At 47.0% G+C, this 16,433-nt stretch overlaps 1 protein-coding gene across 5 annotated transcripts in view; it reads left to right on the plus strand.

Moving 5' to 3' along the window:
• ITGB5 (integrin subunit beta 5) overlaps positions 1-16,433 on the plus strand; it is a 126,346-nt gene that overhangs the window by 40,219 nt on the left and 69,694 nt on the right. For 4 of the 5 annotated variants that reach the window (XM_033855724.1, XM_033855726.1, XM_033855725.2 and 1 more), the window contains one exon: positions 5,350-5,599. In XM_033855724.1, the coding sequence (XP_033711615.1) occupies positions 5,350-5,599 (250 nt within the window). Of the gene's footprint in view, positions 1-3,856; positions 4,011-5,349; positions 5,600-16,433 lie in introns of those variants that run through there. The other variant, XM_033855728.2, reaches the window with a different exon arrangement.

Genomic DNA, 16,433 nt, shown 5'->3' on the forward strand with positions numbered 1-16,433 from the left:
CAGCCGCTCCGCGGCATGTGGGATCTTCCCGGACCGGGGCACGAACACGAACCCGTCTCCCCTGCATCGGCAGGCAGACTCTCAACCACTGCGCCACCAGGGAAGCCCTGTAGTCCATTTTTAACATAGCTGATTTTAATGTTTCTTTCAATTTCTAGCACCGAAGTATAATTCTAGGGAATCAAAAAACTACTTATATTGGGGATAGCAGGAGTATTTATTTGTTGAGACACTACTTTGTCTTAATATTTGAACAAAAATCAATCTTAAAAAACCCAAAAGTTGTTGCTAGAATTCTCTACTTTCATTTTCTGGTAATGTTTGTCATCTGGTTTATTTTCCTAAGGAAAAAGCTCACTTTTCACTTTTTATTGAAGGGAAGACAGAAGAAACCTTTAAAAATACATTTCAGAGGGAATGCTGGTTGCTGTTGATTATGGTGGGAGAATCTACACTTAGGAACCCAGCAGTGGCAGGAATTCTTTGTGAAATACAGCCGGGGCTGGGTGCGTTGGAAGCAGGAAAAACCAGCAGGACGTGGGAGGGGCTGCTTGCAGGAGAAGCTTCCTCCTCACAGATGTGAGGTGATCAGCTTTTCTCTTCTTCTTTTTTTTAAATATTTATTTATTTGGCTATGTCGGGTCTTAGCTGCAGCATGTGGGATCTTCTTTGAGGCATGCAGGATCTTTCGTTGCAGTGCGCAGGCTCTTCGTTGTGTGTGGGCTTCTCTCTAGTTGTGGCACGTGGACTCCAGAGCGCTTGGGCTCTGTAGTTTGTGGCACACGGGCTCTCTAATTGAGGCCCGCGAGCTCAGTAGTTGTGGCGCATGGGCTTGTTGCCCCGCAGCATGTGGGATCTTAGTTCCCTCAACCAGGGATCGAACTCCCGTCCCCTGCATTGTGAGGCGGTTTCTTTACTACTGGCCCACCGGGGAAGTCCCTGATCAGGTTTTCTTTGGGGTTTGCTTTATCCTATTTCTCTGATCCTGCTGCTTGTCCTGAGGCGGGGGTTAAGGGGGATGGTTCCAGACAGGAGGGCTGCAGCCACAGGAGGAGACGAGCCTGTAAGGGGATCTTTTTTTTTTTTAAATAAATTTGTTTATTTATTTTTGGCTGTGTTGGGTCTTCGTTGCTGCACGCGGGCTTTCTCTAGTTGCAGCAAGCAGGGGCTACTCTTCATTGCGGTGTGTGGGCTTCTCATTGTGGTGGCTTCTCTTTGTTGTGGAGCACGGGCTCTAGGCGCACGGGCTTCAGTAGTTGTGGCTCGTGGGCTCAGTAGTTGTGGCTCATGGGCTCAGTAGTTGTGGCGCATGGGCTCTAGAGTGCAGGCTCAGTAGTTGTGGCTCATGGGCTTAGTTGCTCCGCAGCATGTGGGATCTTCCTGGACCAGGGCTCAAACCCGTGTCCCCTGTGCGGATTCTTAACCACTGCGCCACCAGGGAAGTCCCTGTAAGGGGGTCTTATATGGAGAGGGAGGATGGGGATATGTGGGCTGGGTGGTGTCACCAGAGACTGGCACAGATCAAGTGTCCACAGTGAAGGTGAGCCCGGCTCTCACTCTCCTGGACTCACGAGAGGTGGCGACTGGTTTAAAGTCTCGGGTGGGGTCTTCCCTGGTGGCACAGTGGTTGAGAAGCCGCCTGCCAATGCAGGGGACACGGGTTTGATCCCTGGTCCGGGAAGATCCCACATGCCGCGGAGCAACTGAGCCCATGCCTAGAGCCCGCAAGCCACAACTACTGAGCCCGTGTGCTGCAACTACTGAAGCCCACACGCCTAGAGCCCGTGCTCCGCAACAAGAGAAGCCACTGCAATGAGAAGCCCATGCACTGCAATGAAGAGTAGCCCCTGCTCACCGCAACTAGACAAAGCCTGCATGCAGGAATGAAGACCCAACACAGCCAAAAATAAATGAAAAAAAAACGAAAAAAAAGGAAATGTTGTCGTTATGATAAAAAAAAAAGTCTCGGGTGGTGCAGAACTGGGTGGCTGGAGGTATTGTTGAGTGTGCATGGTTCCGGAAGTGTACCCAAAGATGGAGAACATGCCCCAGACCCTCTCCCGGCATAGGGCGCCCCTGGCGTGCAGCAGCAGTTTCACCTTCAGTCAGCTAACCACGGGGGCTCCCTCGGTGAGGGAGTTGCGGCACTGTAGCTTAATTCCCGTGCTTAGCACCCTCGCTGAGAACTGGTCCAGAAATGTCAGTCCCTGCAAAATCTGCTGATGTAACTGAGTCCAAGCTCGTACTGCTCACGGCATAACAGGCCAGTAAATTGAGAGGCGAGTTGCTGGGGCAAGGAATAGCAACTGTATCTGGAAAGCCAGCAGACCGAGGAGATGGTAGACTAGCAGCTCAAAGAACCATCTTCCCTGAGTTAGAATTCTGGCTTCTTTAATACTAACAGGGGAGGTGGGTAAGGGCCTGGTTCCTGCCAGACTTGGAAGGGGATGTGTTAATTTCTTCCTTCTTGCAGCTAATCACAGGTAGGCCTGGTCAGGATGTTTCCTGTGAGCTAAACAAAGGTATTTTAGCTTAATGCTCATTACCTGGGAGGCAGGGTTCCCAGAGATGGGTCAGTACGTATAATTTAATCTTATAGGCAACATCCCTTTAGTGATTAACTTGTAGTAGAATAATAAGGTTCTTCCCTATTACACTGACAGAACATTCAGTTATTGCCAAGGCCCACTGAGGAGTTTGTAGCATTTAAAATCCAGCATAGATAAGGTAGCCATAAACCCTCATTCCAAACATTAATGATATTACCCCTTTTCTTATACCCCTCCCTTCTTGGAAAACTGGGAGAGAAATATATATATATATATATTTAACCATTTGCAGCCTCCCTATGGGGAGGTATGTGTGTGTTGTAGTGATCAATTTCTCTTAGAATTTAATGACAAGAGATTTCTTACTTCAGAATAGATAATCCCTTAGTATACAAAGAGACCTATGTACCACATCTCGTTTCCCTCTTTGCCTTCATGTCTGGAAAATTTGGAGTTAAATATAATACCCAAGGCCGTTAGCCATTCACACTCAAGTTTTTGGCAGAATGTTCTGTCTCTCTTTTTAGCTCCACAGGAAATTGCTTTAATAATTGACTTTCAGGGGAACTGAGGCCGAAGTTTCTCTTGTGTAGAAGCATTTGTGTGGTGTTTATATATGCTGTCTCCTCAATACCCACAATAATTAGCATCCTCCCCATTTTACTGATCCAGAAACTGAGCAGCAAGTTTAAAGGAGCCTGAGGCCTTGAGCTCTTGGTGACGAGGTCCGGATTCCAGCCCAGCTCTTGCTTTCTGAGGCTAATGTCCACTTCCCTCCCATGGGTGCCTTCCAGCCTCCCTGAATCCAAGCTAGTTCCCTGTTTCCTGGTCCTAAAGTGTTCATCTGTAATTGCTCGTAATCCCGCAAAAGGTGGAAGTGGATTCTGGATTAAAGAAGGTATACCTGGAAACTTGGGGGAAGGGCACAAGTAACAAAATACAGGAGACCTCGTAAAGAGGCCATGGGATTGGACAGAGGGGACAGGATCGCAGGCCCTCCCGCCCCTCCCCCACTACGATGTGGCATCCCGGGATGGGAGGGGCCCTGTGCAGGGCCATGGGAACCAGAGACAGCTATTGTAGCAGTCCGGAATTCATTCTGGAAGAAATCTCGAACATTCCTCTGTTTGAGTCAGGCTCCAGTGGCTTTTAAAAATAGGCTCGTACCAACAGGCAACCCAAACTACATCCATCATCAGGCTAGAGCAGCACATGTAAGGACAAGTCGGGGGAAGCAGGCTTGGCTCTGACACTCAGACTACCATGGTAATTATAATGATCATACTTCGTCTGGGCAGGCCTTCACTGCTTACAGAACCCTCCTTCCCACATGAGTGCTTCACAGCCTTCACGCTGTCGTGCTGTTGTTATTGCCAGTTTACAGTTAAGGAAATGGAGGCTCGGGTTGCCCCGCTAGTTGAGGGGCAGAGCTGGAACTTGGACTGAGATCTTGTTAATGAAGTAAGTACGCCTCGTCTGGGGTGGGAGGAGGTGCGGGGAGCACAGAGCCCTGGGTTCCCTATCCTGCAAGTTCAAGAAGGCTTCGGCTCGCTGGTTGTCATCTTGAGGTGAAAGATGGACGCCTCTGAGACGTGACCGCGGGCAGATGAGGTGTGGACCCTCGTGCGGGAGCGAGGCCACCTTCGCCATTGCACCTTTGAACACACAAAGGACGTCCAGGTTTCAAGTGTGTGTAGACAGTTCTGTCCGAAGAGTTCAAGGACATCTCTTGGTGCCTGTGAGGCTAACGAGCCTGAGGGCAGGTAGGATCACCTGGTAAAATTCACTGCTTGAAGTTGTTTCTGAACAGTGTGTTTTTAGAGATCATGAATGACGAAGGATCATTGTCCTGGCACGCGTCCTCCAGTTACTGCGCTGACTTGGTTTGGGCCTTTCTGCATACCATGTGGGGCTAGCTTGCAGAGGCCACGCCTGCCAGAAACTGCCTTTTTTTTCATTGTTCTTTTCCTCCGAATCAATTTCTTTTCCCTTTGGCTGTTGACTGCTTATTATAGAACCAAAAGTTATTTTCTCTTTCTTGTAGCTGTAGGCAAATCTAGTAGTGTTTCCTTTCTGTTTCTTCTTTTTCTTGTCGATGGTGCTAAAGTTTGGAACACGTCTTCCTATATTTATACATATAATTTATGATAATAATGATTTGTGTTTGTGATATCAGATATGCTGTTTGATAAATGGCTAGGGAGATAGAAATAGGTGGCCCAGCATAAGCATAAACATTTTTGCCCTCTGGGGGTATTTTAAGTAACCATCTTTGTTTTCCCAGTCTCCCTTGCCTTGCACATCTCTCTTCCCCACCTCAGTTCTTACTAATGTCTGTACCCTTCTTTTGTTAATTTCTTTCCTGTGTTCTGTTTCACATACACCTTTACGGTCTCCTGGCCACGTTCCCATCTTGGCCAGTCCTTTCTCTGAAGTTGGTATGTGCTTGGTGGGCTACTTTCGCCCCATTTGTGTCTGTGGAATTGTCTGGTGCACCGTCCACCAATTACCTAAGCATCCTTTTTGCTGAGAAAACAGAACACTACTAAGGAGATTGGTTCTTAAAGAGTTTCGTTACAAAATGCTGAGGCCTGTGTGTGAAAGGAGAACCTAGAGCTGCATCCTCAGCGCCCACATTCCCTTCGGTCGCTCTGTTTCCAGAGTGGAAAAGATGTCTTCTGAGAGGCACACAGTCACTAAAGCAAAGTCAGAGGTGGACCAGCTTTGAAAGCAAAACCCATCCCTTCAGCCCCAGCGAATTGAATGACCTCTAACACGCACGGTCTCTCGGTTGGCACAGGTGACAAGACTACCTTCCAGCTGCAGGTTCGACAGGTGGAGGATTATCCAGTGGACTTGTACTACCTGATGGACCTCTCTCTGTCCATGAAGGATGACTTGGACAACATACGGAGCCTGGGCACCAAGCTTGCCGAGGAGATGAGGAAGCTCACCAGCAACTTCCGCTTGGGGTTTGGGTCTTTTGTAGACAAGAACATCTCTCCTTTCTCCTACACGGCACCGAGGTACCAGACCAACCCGTGCATTGGGTGAGTGACCAGCTGCCCTTCTGTTGGGTATTCAAGGGTGGGGGAATGGATCAGTGGGAACTGAGCCTAAAGAAAGGCCTGGGGAGGTCATATCTGGGTGCAGGGAGGGAACCTGGCTAAGGTGTTAAATGTGATGAAGGATAATCCAGCTCTGTCCTCCCTCTGCCTGCGAAGAAATAAATTGTTACAAGGTTGCATAAAGATACAATGATGATAGCTCATTTGTTTTCCTGCCTGCCAGACACAGCACTGTTTTCTACATTAATAGATTTTAGAGAGTGTTCTCAGGAAGTGATAGACCCCGGTGATCACGGAGGGAGCAGGCAGAACAACTTAAACTATCTCCTTGTTTGGAGCGACTGAGATGTTTGGAATAAATGAATCAAAGTCGGTTCCTATTGTTTATATACATAACTATAACTTACCTTGACAAAACAAAATGAAAACCCTGCCCTTTATAGGTGTGATTTTTTTTTTTTTTTCCTAACATAAGTACTTGAATTAGAAAATATTCGACAGGGCTTCCCTGGTGGCGCAGTGGTTAAGAGTCCGCCTGCCAATGCAGGGGACATGGGTTTGAGCCCTGGTCTGAGAAGATCCCACATGCTGCGGAGCAGCTGAGCCCGTGCGCCACAACTACTGAGCCTGCGCTCTAGAGCCTGCGAGCCACCACTACTGAGCCCTTGTGCCACAACTACTGAACCTGTACTCTAGAGCCTGTGTGCCACAACTGCTGAAGCCCGCATGCCTAGAGCCCATGCTCTGCGACAAGAGAAGCCACTGCAATGAGAAGCCTGCGCACCACAACGAAGAGTAGCCCCGCATTCGCGGCAACTAGAGAAAGCCCGCGCACAGCAACAAAAACCCAATGCAGCCAAAAATAAATAAATTTTAAAAATTAAAAAAAATTTTTTTAAAAGAAAATTTTCGAGAAATTATTAGAGAACAAGAGTTTCTAACTACTGCAGTGAGCAAATCCAAAAGTATGTAATGACTCAAACTTGAAGGAAGTTTATTTTCTGCTAACCTAAGTGCAAATGGGTCTCCTGATCAGTGGACACCTGTCCTCTAAGCAGTGACTCGGGGTCCCAGGCTCCATTGGTTCACATGTGGCTTGTAAGGTCATCATGCCTGGAGGATTGCTCATAGGAGGATCCTATGGACCAGGATAGAGTGGCCTTTGCTCCTACATTCTGCTCTACAGAGCTGGGTTCTAGCGGGGAGGCTGGGAACTAGGTTAGCTGTGTGCAGTGGAAGAGGAAAGGGGATGGTGAATAGGTCCCTGCCCTAGTGCATTTGTGTATTGGAGGTGGAGGGTCACTTCCTCCAACTCCCCAATACAACCTTTGTGAAGGTGGTTTGTTTCCTTACTGGGCTTTCAAGTGTTTTTTTTTTTAAAAGAAGATGTGGGGGTAGGAGTTTATTAATTAATTAATTAATTTTTGCTGTGTTGGGTCTTCATTTCTGTGCGAGGGCTTTCTCTAGTTGTGGCAAGTGGGGGCCACTCTTCATCGCGGTGGGCGGGCTTCTCACTATCGTGGCCTCTCTTGTTGTGTAGCACAGGCTCCAGACGCGCAGGCTCAGTAGTTGTGGCTCACGGGCCTAGTTGCTCCACGGCATGTGGGATCCTCCCAGACCAGGGCTCGAACCCGTGTCCCCTGCATTAGCAGGCAGATTCTCAACCACTGCGCCACGAGGGAAGCCCCCTCAAGTGTTCTTTTAAATGGCAAGATTATGCAGCGTGACAACGAGTGATAACCTTCAACTTTTTCTTGACTCATTTCTATGTTCAGCTTTGGTTAGGCTTTGGCATGTGAGGCCCCAAAGCATCGCTAGATGAGGAATAGCTAAGACTTACGTTCTTACTAAGTGTCAGGCATTCACTGCACTTCATACCTTATATGGATCATCCCATTTAAATCTCGTAGCAATCTTTTGAGGTCTATAGAAGTGAGCTGTATTTTATTTTATTTATTTATTTTATTATTATTATTTTTAATTTATTTTTGGCTGCGTTGGATCTTCGTTGCTGCACGCAGGATCTCTGGTTGCAGTGAGTGGGGTCTGCGTTGAGGTGCACGGCCTTCTCATTGCGGTGGCTTCTCTTGTTGCGGAGCACGGGCTCTAGGCACGCAGGCTCAGTAGTTGTGGCTCGCGGGCTCTAGAGCACAGGCTCAGTAGTTGTGGCACACAGGCTTAATTGCTCCTCAGCACGTGGGATCTTCCCGGGCCAGGGATCGAACCTGTGTCCCCTGCACTGGCAGGCGGATTGTTAACCACTGAGCCACCAGGGAGGTCCTGGTGAGCTGTATTTTAAAGATGAGGAAACCGAGGCTTAGAGGATTACACAAATAGTAAGGGGTAGACTTGGAGTATGAATCAGGATGAACTACTTCCAGAGTCTGTTTCCATCAATATGATGCTTATTTTTTCCCCATCTAAATCACACTGCCACCCAGATGCTTTCCTTGAGTTTGAGTAATAATACCCATTCCAAAACCACCCACCCTTCTAGGCACTTGCCTAAGGGTAATGTTAGGCTGTGCTGCAGTAACAAGCAAACCCCAGATCTCAGTGGCTCAACACAATGAAGATTTATTTCTTGCTTGTAAAGATCTGACGGGAGCTGCTTTCTGTGGCAGCTCTTCTTCAAGTGGTGACTCAGGGATTCGGGCATCTTGTGATGTCATTTTCGATTCTTTGTCTCCTTGGCTGCCCCTGAGGGGAATAGGGCTGCTCGTAAGCCCCTGAGCCTGTCTAACTTCTTGTCTCCCCTTGGGCAGCCTCAGAAGTTCCCAGCTCTGGGTTGGACTGGGGGGTGGGGGTGAGGTGGTATTTATGCTGGTATTGTATGTTCTGAATCCTTCCTGACCCTTCTGTCCACACTCCTAGAAGCTAACTTAGATCTTTCCTGGGATTGCAATGACACCACAGTGGAAAAAACAATAAGATAAGAAAACATTTTAGATACAAACGAGATTCTAAGTTCCTTAGCCACAGAGAGACACTAGGTGTCCTCACTTTCTGGGTTTAGATTCCTCCCGGCCACAGGTAGCTGCTGGCATTATTGTCCCTCTGGTCCTGTCCCCAAGGCCCTTTTCAGCTGCATCCCAGTGCCACATGTCTTTTTGTTGGAGTTCTGCTACTCCCCAGGAGCAACAGCATCTTAACCCCCAGTTTTTTCAGTTCATCCGGAATAGTGATTCTGTCTGCTACTTTTCACCTCCGCCCTCTGGTTGGGTCCTGTCTCCTGAGAGACAGGGTGTGTCTCTACTTTGATTCTTCTGGGGACCATCGGCGAACTGTCAGATGCTAGATGGGAGGCTGGCAGAGGATGAAGGACTGGCCTGGGGCCCTCAGCATTGAATATTCAAGGTTATTACACTCTCCTTATTCAGAGCTACTTCTCCAAGCCCTAGAAGGCAGAACCAACTGCAGAGGGTAGAAGTTTTGACAGTGAGTACAAGGCACACTGACAGGCTGCTTGGGAGACAGGAAATCCGGTGAAAGAATGGGAGTTTGGAAGGAATCATCAGATCTGAGTTACACAGATCTCTCTTCCCTAAGCTGGGCAGCATGAAAGGGGAGTCACCGCATGGCTCAGTGAGCAGGCTGAGATGTACCTCCCGCGTCCAGGCGGTGGACTCTGTGTGGTTGCCTGGGTATCCTCGGAGATTCCCCACGGTTCCTGGAGAACAGAGCAAGCGGGGGGATGTAATCAGGCTGTTTCTGTTCCAGATTCAGCCTGTACATGTGCTTTATTTGCGTTCCTAAGTTTTTTGTTTTTTTGCGGTACACGGGCCTCTCACTGCTGTGGCCTCTCCCGTTGCGGAGCAAAGGCTCCAGGTGCGCAGGCTCAGCGGCCATGGCTCACGGGCCCAGCCGCTCCGCGGCATGTGGCATCTTCCCGGACCGGGGCACGAACCTGTGTCCCCTGCATCGGCAGGCGGACTCTCAACCACTGCGCCACCAGGGAAGCCCTTTCCTAAGTTTTAATGGCACTGTGAATTAGTTACCAACAGTTAAAAATAAAAGATTTAACAAAGAATAGCCAGGATGTTAGGTTTTCTCAAAAAACTAGGAGGTCTAGTAAAGCCAGCCTTGTCCCACATGTTGTTTGGCTGCCACAGTCCCTACCACTCCCTCTCGTCTCCCAGCTGGGCTGCTTCCTTGGTTCTGTTATCGGGCCCTCTCCAGATTCTTGGACAGCAATACCATAGAAACGAATATTGCTCCCACAAGACTCTTAGGCAAACGAAGCTTTTTATTGAAAGGATAGCTTGTGCACGAGGGAGAAGGTGGAAAAGAGTGTCAATTCCCCGAGGACTTTCTGGGAAGGGGTTTTAAAGGCAGTGTGAGGGAGGAGGCCACAGGGTGCCTGAGCAGCTTGTGCTCAGTTCTTGGATTGGTTGGCATGGAGTTGAAGTTTGGAGCGTCATCAACCTCCAGGCTTCAAGCAGTCTGGGGTCTATGTGCCCGCAGTCGGCAGTTTTCATCTGGGGGCCTGCTTCCTGCTAAAACACCTTAGGAATGCGTGTCAAGCTTTTATCTATATCTTTCAGGGAACTGGGAGTTCGGCAATTCTGCTAGGTGGCGGATTTATAGTTCCGCTTTTGTCCTTTGGAAACCATGTACAGATGTCAGTGGAACAGAGATAGAGCTAATCTTTTACTCCTGTGAGTCTCTGGTGGTTGTCTCAGAAGCCCAAGCTTTTAGGTGCTGTTTTTCTGGCCTGTCAAGCCCGCTTTCTCAAGGTCGTTCCCTTGGTCCTTTTCCAAAATGGCTGTCCTGTTGTCTTCCTGTCTCAGTTTGAGTTCCATGCTTGGCTCCGTAGTTGCCGTCTGTGATCCTTGTCTGTTCTTTTCCTTCAGCTCATGTGGAGAGAAAAATCACAGCGTTCTCTCTCAACGGTACCTTCTGTTAGGTTTTTTCTCCTGTGGTGGTGTGGAAGCAGCAGCAGTAGCCCCGGGAAGTTTTGGGGAGATGGGGAGTCAGGAGGAGTGATTTAACTACCTGCGCAGGACATCTCAGAAGAGAACCAGTTTTTTTTTTTTTCCGGTACGTGGGCCTCTCATTGTTGTGGCCTCTCCCGTTGCGGAGTACAGGCTCCGGACATGCAGGCTCAGCGGCCATGGCTCACGGGCCCAGCCGCTCCGCGGCATGTAGGATCTTCCCGGACTGGGGCACGAACCCGTGTCCCCTGCATCGGCAGGCGGACTCTCAACCACTGCACCACCAGGGAAGCCCTTTGTGGGGCTTTCTTGAGGTTTGTCCCGCCTCCTGCTCCGGATGTTTCGGCCAAAGGATCAAAATCCTAGACTTATCCCCTCCCATCTTAGAATGAACCAGAAATGCCAGAGCTGAAGTAAGTAGTACCAGGGCTGCCATAAGGAGAGAAAAAAAAAGTAATTTAATCGTCAGATTAAAGAACTGTCTAATTGTATTCTGAGTAATAGAAATAGTGTTCCTGGGAAGCGTCACATGATATTCACTGGTACAGGATTTGATGGATTAATCCGGCCTGTTATTTCTGGTTCTGAACACTTTTTCTTTTGTTAGAGGTATTAGGCTGTTGCTGATATACACGCCATGTCTCATTTATATGTGGCATCTAAAAAGGCCAAGCTCATAGAAACAGACAGTAGAGCGGTGATTGGCCGGGGAAGCGGGAAGTGTTGGTCAAAGGGTACAAACGTACAGTTATAAGATGAATACATTCTGGAGCTCTAATGTACAGCATGGTGGTGATAGGCAACAGTACTGCACTCGAAATATACAATTGTATACTTGAAAGTCGTTCAGAGAGTACATCTTAAGGGTTCTCACCACACACACGAAAAATAGAAATACATCTGTAAAAATCTTTGCAAGTGAGATAATACATTTCATCCTTCATCATTTATATTTCTTCTTACCCTTTGTATTTCTTCCAAGAGGTCATGGTACTCCTTCACCCCCTTGAAGGTATTATTTCATTGTCTTCTGGCATGTCCTGTGGCTGATGAAAAGTCTTCTATCTAATGGTTTTCCTTCTCTCTGGTGGCTTTTAATATTTCCCTGTGCTTTTCATGTCCTATAATGATATGCATTCCAATGTGGCTGGGTTGGATTTAGTACTTTTATTTGCATTGCTCAGAACTTGCTCTGCTTGTTTAATCTGAGAACATAGCTTTATTCTTGAAAAATTTCAGACATCATCTCTGACTCCTGTCTCCGATTCTCTCCATTTTCTTTCTAACGCTAGTAGGTGAGTGTTGGAGCCTCTCATTCTAAACTTCATGTTTCTAAATTTTTCTCCCATAACTTCTACCTCTTTCTTTCCCTTAGCTTCATAATAGAAAATTTCTTCCAGTTTATCATTTTATTCTTCAGTTTTTTAAAAAAAATTTTATATTGGAGTATAGTCAGTTAACAATGTTGTGTTAGTTTTAGGTGTATAGCAAAGTGATTCCATTACACATATACATGTAGTTATTCTTTTTCAAATTCTTCTCCTATTTAGGTTTTTACAGAATATTTAGCAGAGTTCCCTGTGTTATACAGTAGGTCCTTGCTGGTTATCTATTTTAAATATAGCAGTGTGTACATGTCAATCCCAAACTCCCAATCTATCCCCACCGCCCCCCCCCTTCTCCCCTGGTAACCATAAGCTCAGTTCTCTTAAGTCTGTGAGTCTGTTTCTGTTTTGTAAATAAGTTCATTTGTATCATTTTTTTTCTAGATTCCACACATAAGCGACATCATATGATATTTGTCTTTGTCTGACTTATTTCACTTAGGATGATAATATCCAGGTCCATCCATGTTGCTGCAGTGGCATTATTTCATTCTTTTAATGGCTGAGTAACATTCCATTGTATATATATATATATATACCACATCTTTTTTTTTTTTTTTTGGCCACACCACGCAGCTTGTGGGATCTTAGTTCCCCAACCAGGGATTGAACCCGTGCACCCTGAAGTGGAAGTGCAGAGTCCTAACCACTGATTGCCAGGGAATTCCCACATCTTTTCATCTGTTGATGGACCTTTAGGTTGCTTCCACGTCTTGGCTATTGTAAACAGCGCTGCAATGAACATTGGGGTGTATGCATCCTGTCGAATCATGTTTTTCTCCAGATATATTCCCAGGAGTGGGATTGCTGGATCATATGGTAGCTCTGTTTTTAGTTTTTTAAGGAATCTCCTTACTGCTCTCCATAGTGGCTGTACCAATTTACATTCCCACCAACAGTGCAGGAGGGTTCCCTTTTCTCCACACCCTCTCCAGCATTTATTATTTGTAGACTTTTTGATGATGGCCATTCTGACGGGTGCGAGGTGATAGCTCATTGTAGTTTTGATTTGCATTTCTCGAATAATTAGTTATGTTGAGCATCTTTTCATGTGCCTCTTGGCCATCTGTATGTCTTCTTTGGAGAAATGTCTGTTTAGGTCTTCTGTCCATTTTTTGATTGGGTTGTTTGTTTTTTTTGATATTGAGCCACATGAGCTGTTAGTAAATTTTGGAGACTGATCCTTTGTCAGTCGCACCGTTTGCAAATATTTTCTCCCATTCTGCAGGTTGTCTTTTCGTCTTGTTTATGGTTTCCTTTGCTGTGCAAAAGCTTTTGAGTTTAATGAGGTCCCATTTGTTTATTTTTATTTCCCTTACTCTAGGAGATGGCTTGAGAAAGATATTGCTGCAATTTGTGTCAGAGTGTTGTGCCTATGTTTTCCTCTAAGAGTTGTATAGTATCTGGTCTTACATTTAGGTCTTTAATCCATTTGAGTTTATTTTTGTGTATGGTATTAAAGAATGTTTTTAAAAAAGAAGTCTATTTATTTATTGATATTTGGCTGTGTAGGGTCTTTGTTGCTGCGTGCGGGCTTTCTCTAGTTGTGGCGAGCAGGGGCTACTCTTCGTTGCAGTGCACAGGCTTCTCATTGTGGTGGCTTCTCTTGTTGCGGAGCACGGGCTCTAGGCATGCAGGCTTCAGTAGTTGTGGCGCGCGGGCTCAGTAGTTTTGGCTCGCGGGCTCTAGAGCGCAGGCTCAGTAGTTGTGGCGCACAGGCTTTGTTGCTGTGCGGCATGTGGGATCTTCCCGGACCAGGGCTCGAAACTGTGTCCCCTGCATTGGCAGGTGGATTCTTAACCACTGCGCCACCAGGGAAGTCCCAAGAATGTTCTAATTTCATTTTTTTACATACAGCTGTCCAGTTTTCCCAGCACCATTTATTGAAGAGACTATCTTTCCTCCATTATATAGTCTTGCCTCCTTTGTCATAGATTAATTGACCATAGGTACATGGGTTTATTTCTGGGCTTTCTATCCTGTTCCTTTGATCTGTATTTTGGTTTTTGTGGCAGTACCCTGTTCTTCAATGTTTTTAATCCATACACTGAAGTTTCATTTTTGAATTTGAGTGACTATTTTTTATTTGGTTCTTTCTTTTAGACTTCTGTTTTTCATACTATTTTTTCATAGCCTTCTGATTGTTTTTTCTTCCTAATAATATCCCATTCTAGTCTTTGGTATTTTTTCCTTCTCCTTGAATGTTTTAAATATCTTTGTTTTAATGTACTTTAGATAATTGTGTTACCTGTTTCTTGAACTGCAGATCCTGCAGTTGGTTGAATTTGCTGATATTCCTTCATGGTAGTTTATTTCTCATGGGGTCTATAACTTTTTCATTAGTTCCTCTTCATCAGAGGTTGTTTTCCATTAGGGGATCACGTGCCCCAGGGGTACTGACGTCCCTGCAGGGTGGTTTTCGGTTCCCTGATGCTAGGATCCTCTGGGTTTCACTGTGGGACTAGTTCTGTTTATTTCTCAGCAGGGGGGTTCCTTCCTTGTAAAAGTAATGAATTCTGACTTGTTTAGGCCTGGAGTTACAATCTTTATGGGTGATTCATCTCACCATGAGCCCAGAGTGCATCTTCCTTGCTTCTCTCCCAGGCCAGTGGCTGGAATTTTTCTGGGTTTGATTTTAGTGACAGGGCAGCTCTTTGTAACACTCATCTTTATGCAGAGAGCCCTGTTCCAGTGCTCTGCCCTGCGCTGGCCTGAGGTCCATCATCTGTCCCCGTTAGAACCTGGCCCCAAGCCCCAGACCTTTGTCAGGCCCCAGCACGCTAGGGTGGGGGGGTGGGGGATCCCTTTGCCAGGAGATCCTTGCTCACTTCCCACCTAGTTTAAGTCCGTTCATTTGTGCAATGCTTTTCTCTCCGTTCCTGGCACCTGGGATTTCCCCGCTAAGCTTCCAGTCTTGGCTACATATTAACATTTTTGAGGATTAGATTTTTACCCAGCAGTTCTCTTTGTTTAGAGGGAGAGGAGAGGTCTTGCCCTGTCAGCCCCATGGTCCACAGTATTGTCCTGAAGCATTAGATTGTTTTTTGGCTTTGCCTACATCTAGCATCTGCAAATAGGATTCACTTTTTATACATACATGCTCCCCCAGGCTCTTTAAGCATATATATTTTATTCATCTTCCTGGTTCATAATTCTTAATCCAGTAAAGATTTAGTCGGCCCTGAACTGGGGTCCTGTGGCACAGACACAGTTGGGGGTGGGAGGGCTTCCTGGCATGAGACCCTCAAACACCCAGATCTTCGGGTCGCTCAGACAGCTCTTCCAGGGGTTAAATTAGACACAGTTTGACATTGTTTTCCAGAGACTATGGAGACATTCAACAGAGCCTGTGTGACAAAGCTGTTTTCCTCTCACTAAGAGGTGATTCTGGTTTGGTTATAATAAATTCTCTGCAATGAAGTCTTCTCTCTGGCAAACACATTTTCTAGTTCCTGATTATTAATAGTAATTCTCCACAGTAAAAATATATCTACTTATTCCCCTTTGCAGGAAGGGAAGAGGTAAAGAACGCTGAACTAATTTAGCTGAGCTTTTCACAGCTTTTCTGGTTTTCTCATTGAGCAGCAGTCATAGTTTTGTTCCTCTTCTCCCTTCCTCAACCGACCCGTCAACCGAGACAGTAAACACCTGAAGTCCGCAGCCATGGCCCAGCACAGCACAGAAGGGTGAAGTTGCTCAGAGGGTGAGGGAGGGGAGTGAGAGTTTGTGTACATTTCCTTCCTCCTGGGCCCATCTATTTGTCAGATGACTATGATGGGACCTCAGCTCACTTCCTGCTTCCAGCTGGGAATGCAATTTCCATGACCTTTGTCTTTATGGGGAACTGAGATGAGAATAGAAAGTTTGGGTGGCATGGGTTACAGAAGAGCCTGACCTGTGCAAACACAAGGGGCGGGTGAAGATTTTTGGGGAAGGAGGAGGGAGTGAAACAAAGGGACGGCAAGTGGGGACAGCTGCTCGCAGCTCTCCCTGTCCGGAGGCACCGTGGCCATCATGGCAGTGGGGTTGACCCTGCAGAGGTGGCTTACTGTGAGTGACTGTTGGAGCAGGTACCGTAGGCCCTTAGAGGGGATGAGAGAACCTCTTAGAAAGCCCAAGGTTGCCTCTCTCGGGGAGGAGGGGAGCCTCTCAGACCTGCCCCAGCTGCCCTTCTTGATGGCAGTGAGGCAGGAGCTGCTAGGAGTTGCTAAGCCTGTTTCCCTTCCCACGCACACGGCTTGAATTGGGTAGGTAACGAAGCCTTCCCCTCATGCCTCTCTGTTGGTGTTTGCTTTCTGTCTTAGTTCTGAAAGAGAGGCTTCCTTAACATGGCCACGGACCTGCACAGTCTGGTCCAGCTTGCCTCCCCAGCCTCCTCATAGCTCATCTTTGCCCTTGTTCCCTGCATTGCAGTCTAACTGGCCTCCCTCTGCCCTTGGGCTCTCTGTGCTCCCTTCTGCCACAGGGCCCTTGCATTTGCACTTCCCTCTCCCCTTT

Source organism: Tursiops truncatus, chromosome 4 (assembly GCF_011762595.2).
Source record: "Tursiops truncatus isolate mTurTru1 chromosome 4, mTurTru1.mat.Y, whole genome shotgun sequence".
Lineage (NCBI taxonomy): Eukaryota > Metazoa > Chordata > Mammalia > Artiodactyla > Delphinidae > Tursiops > Tursiops truncatus.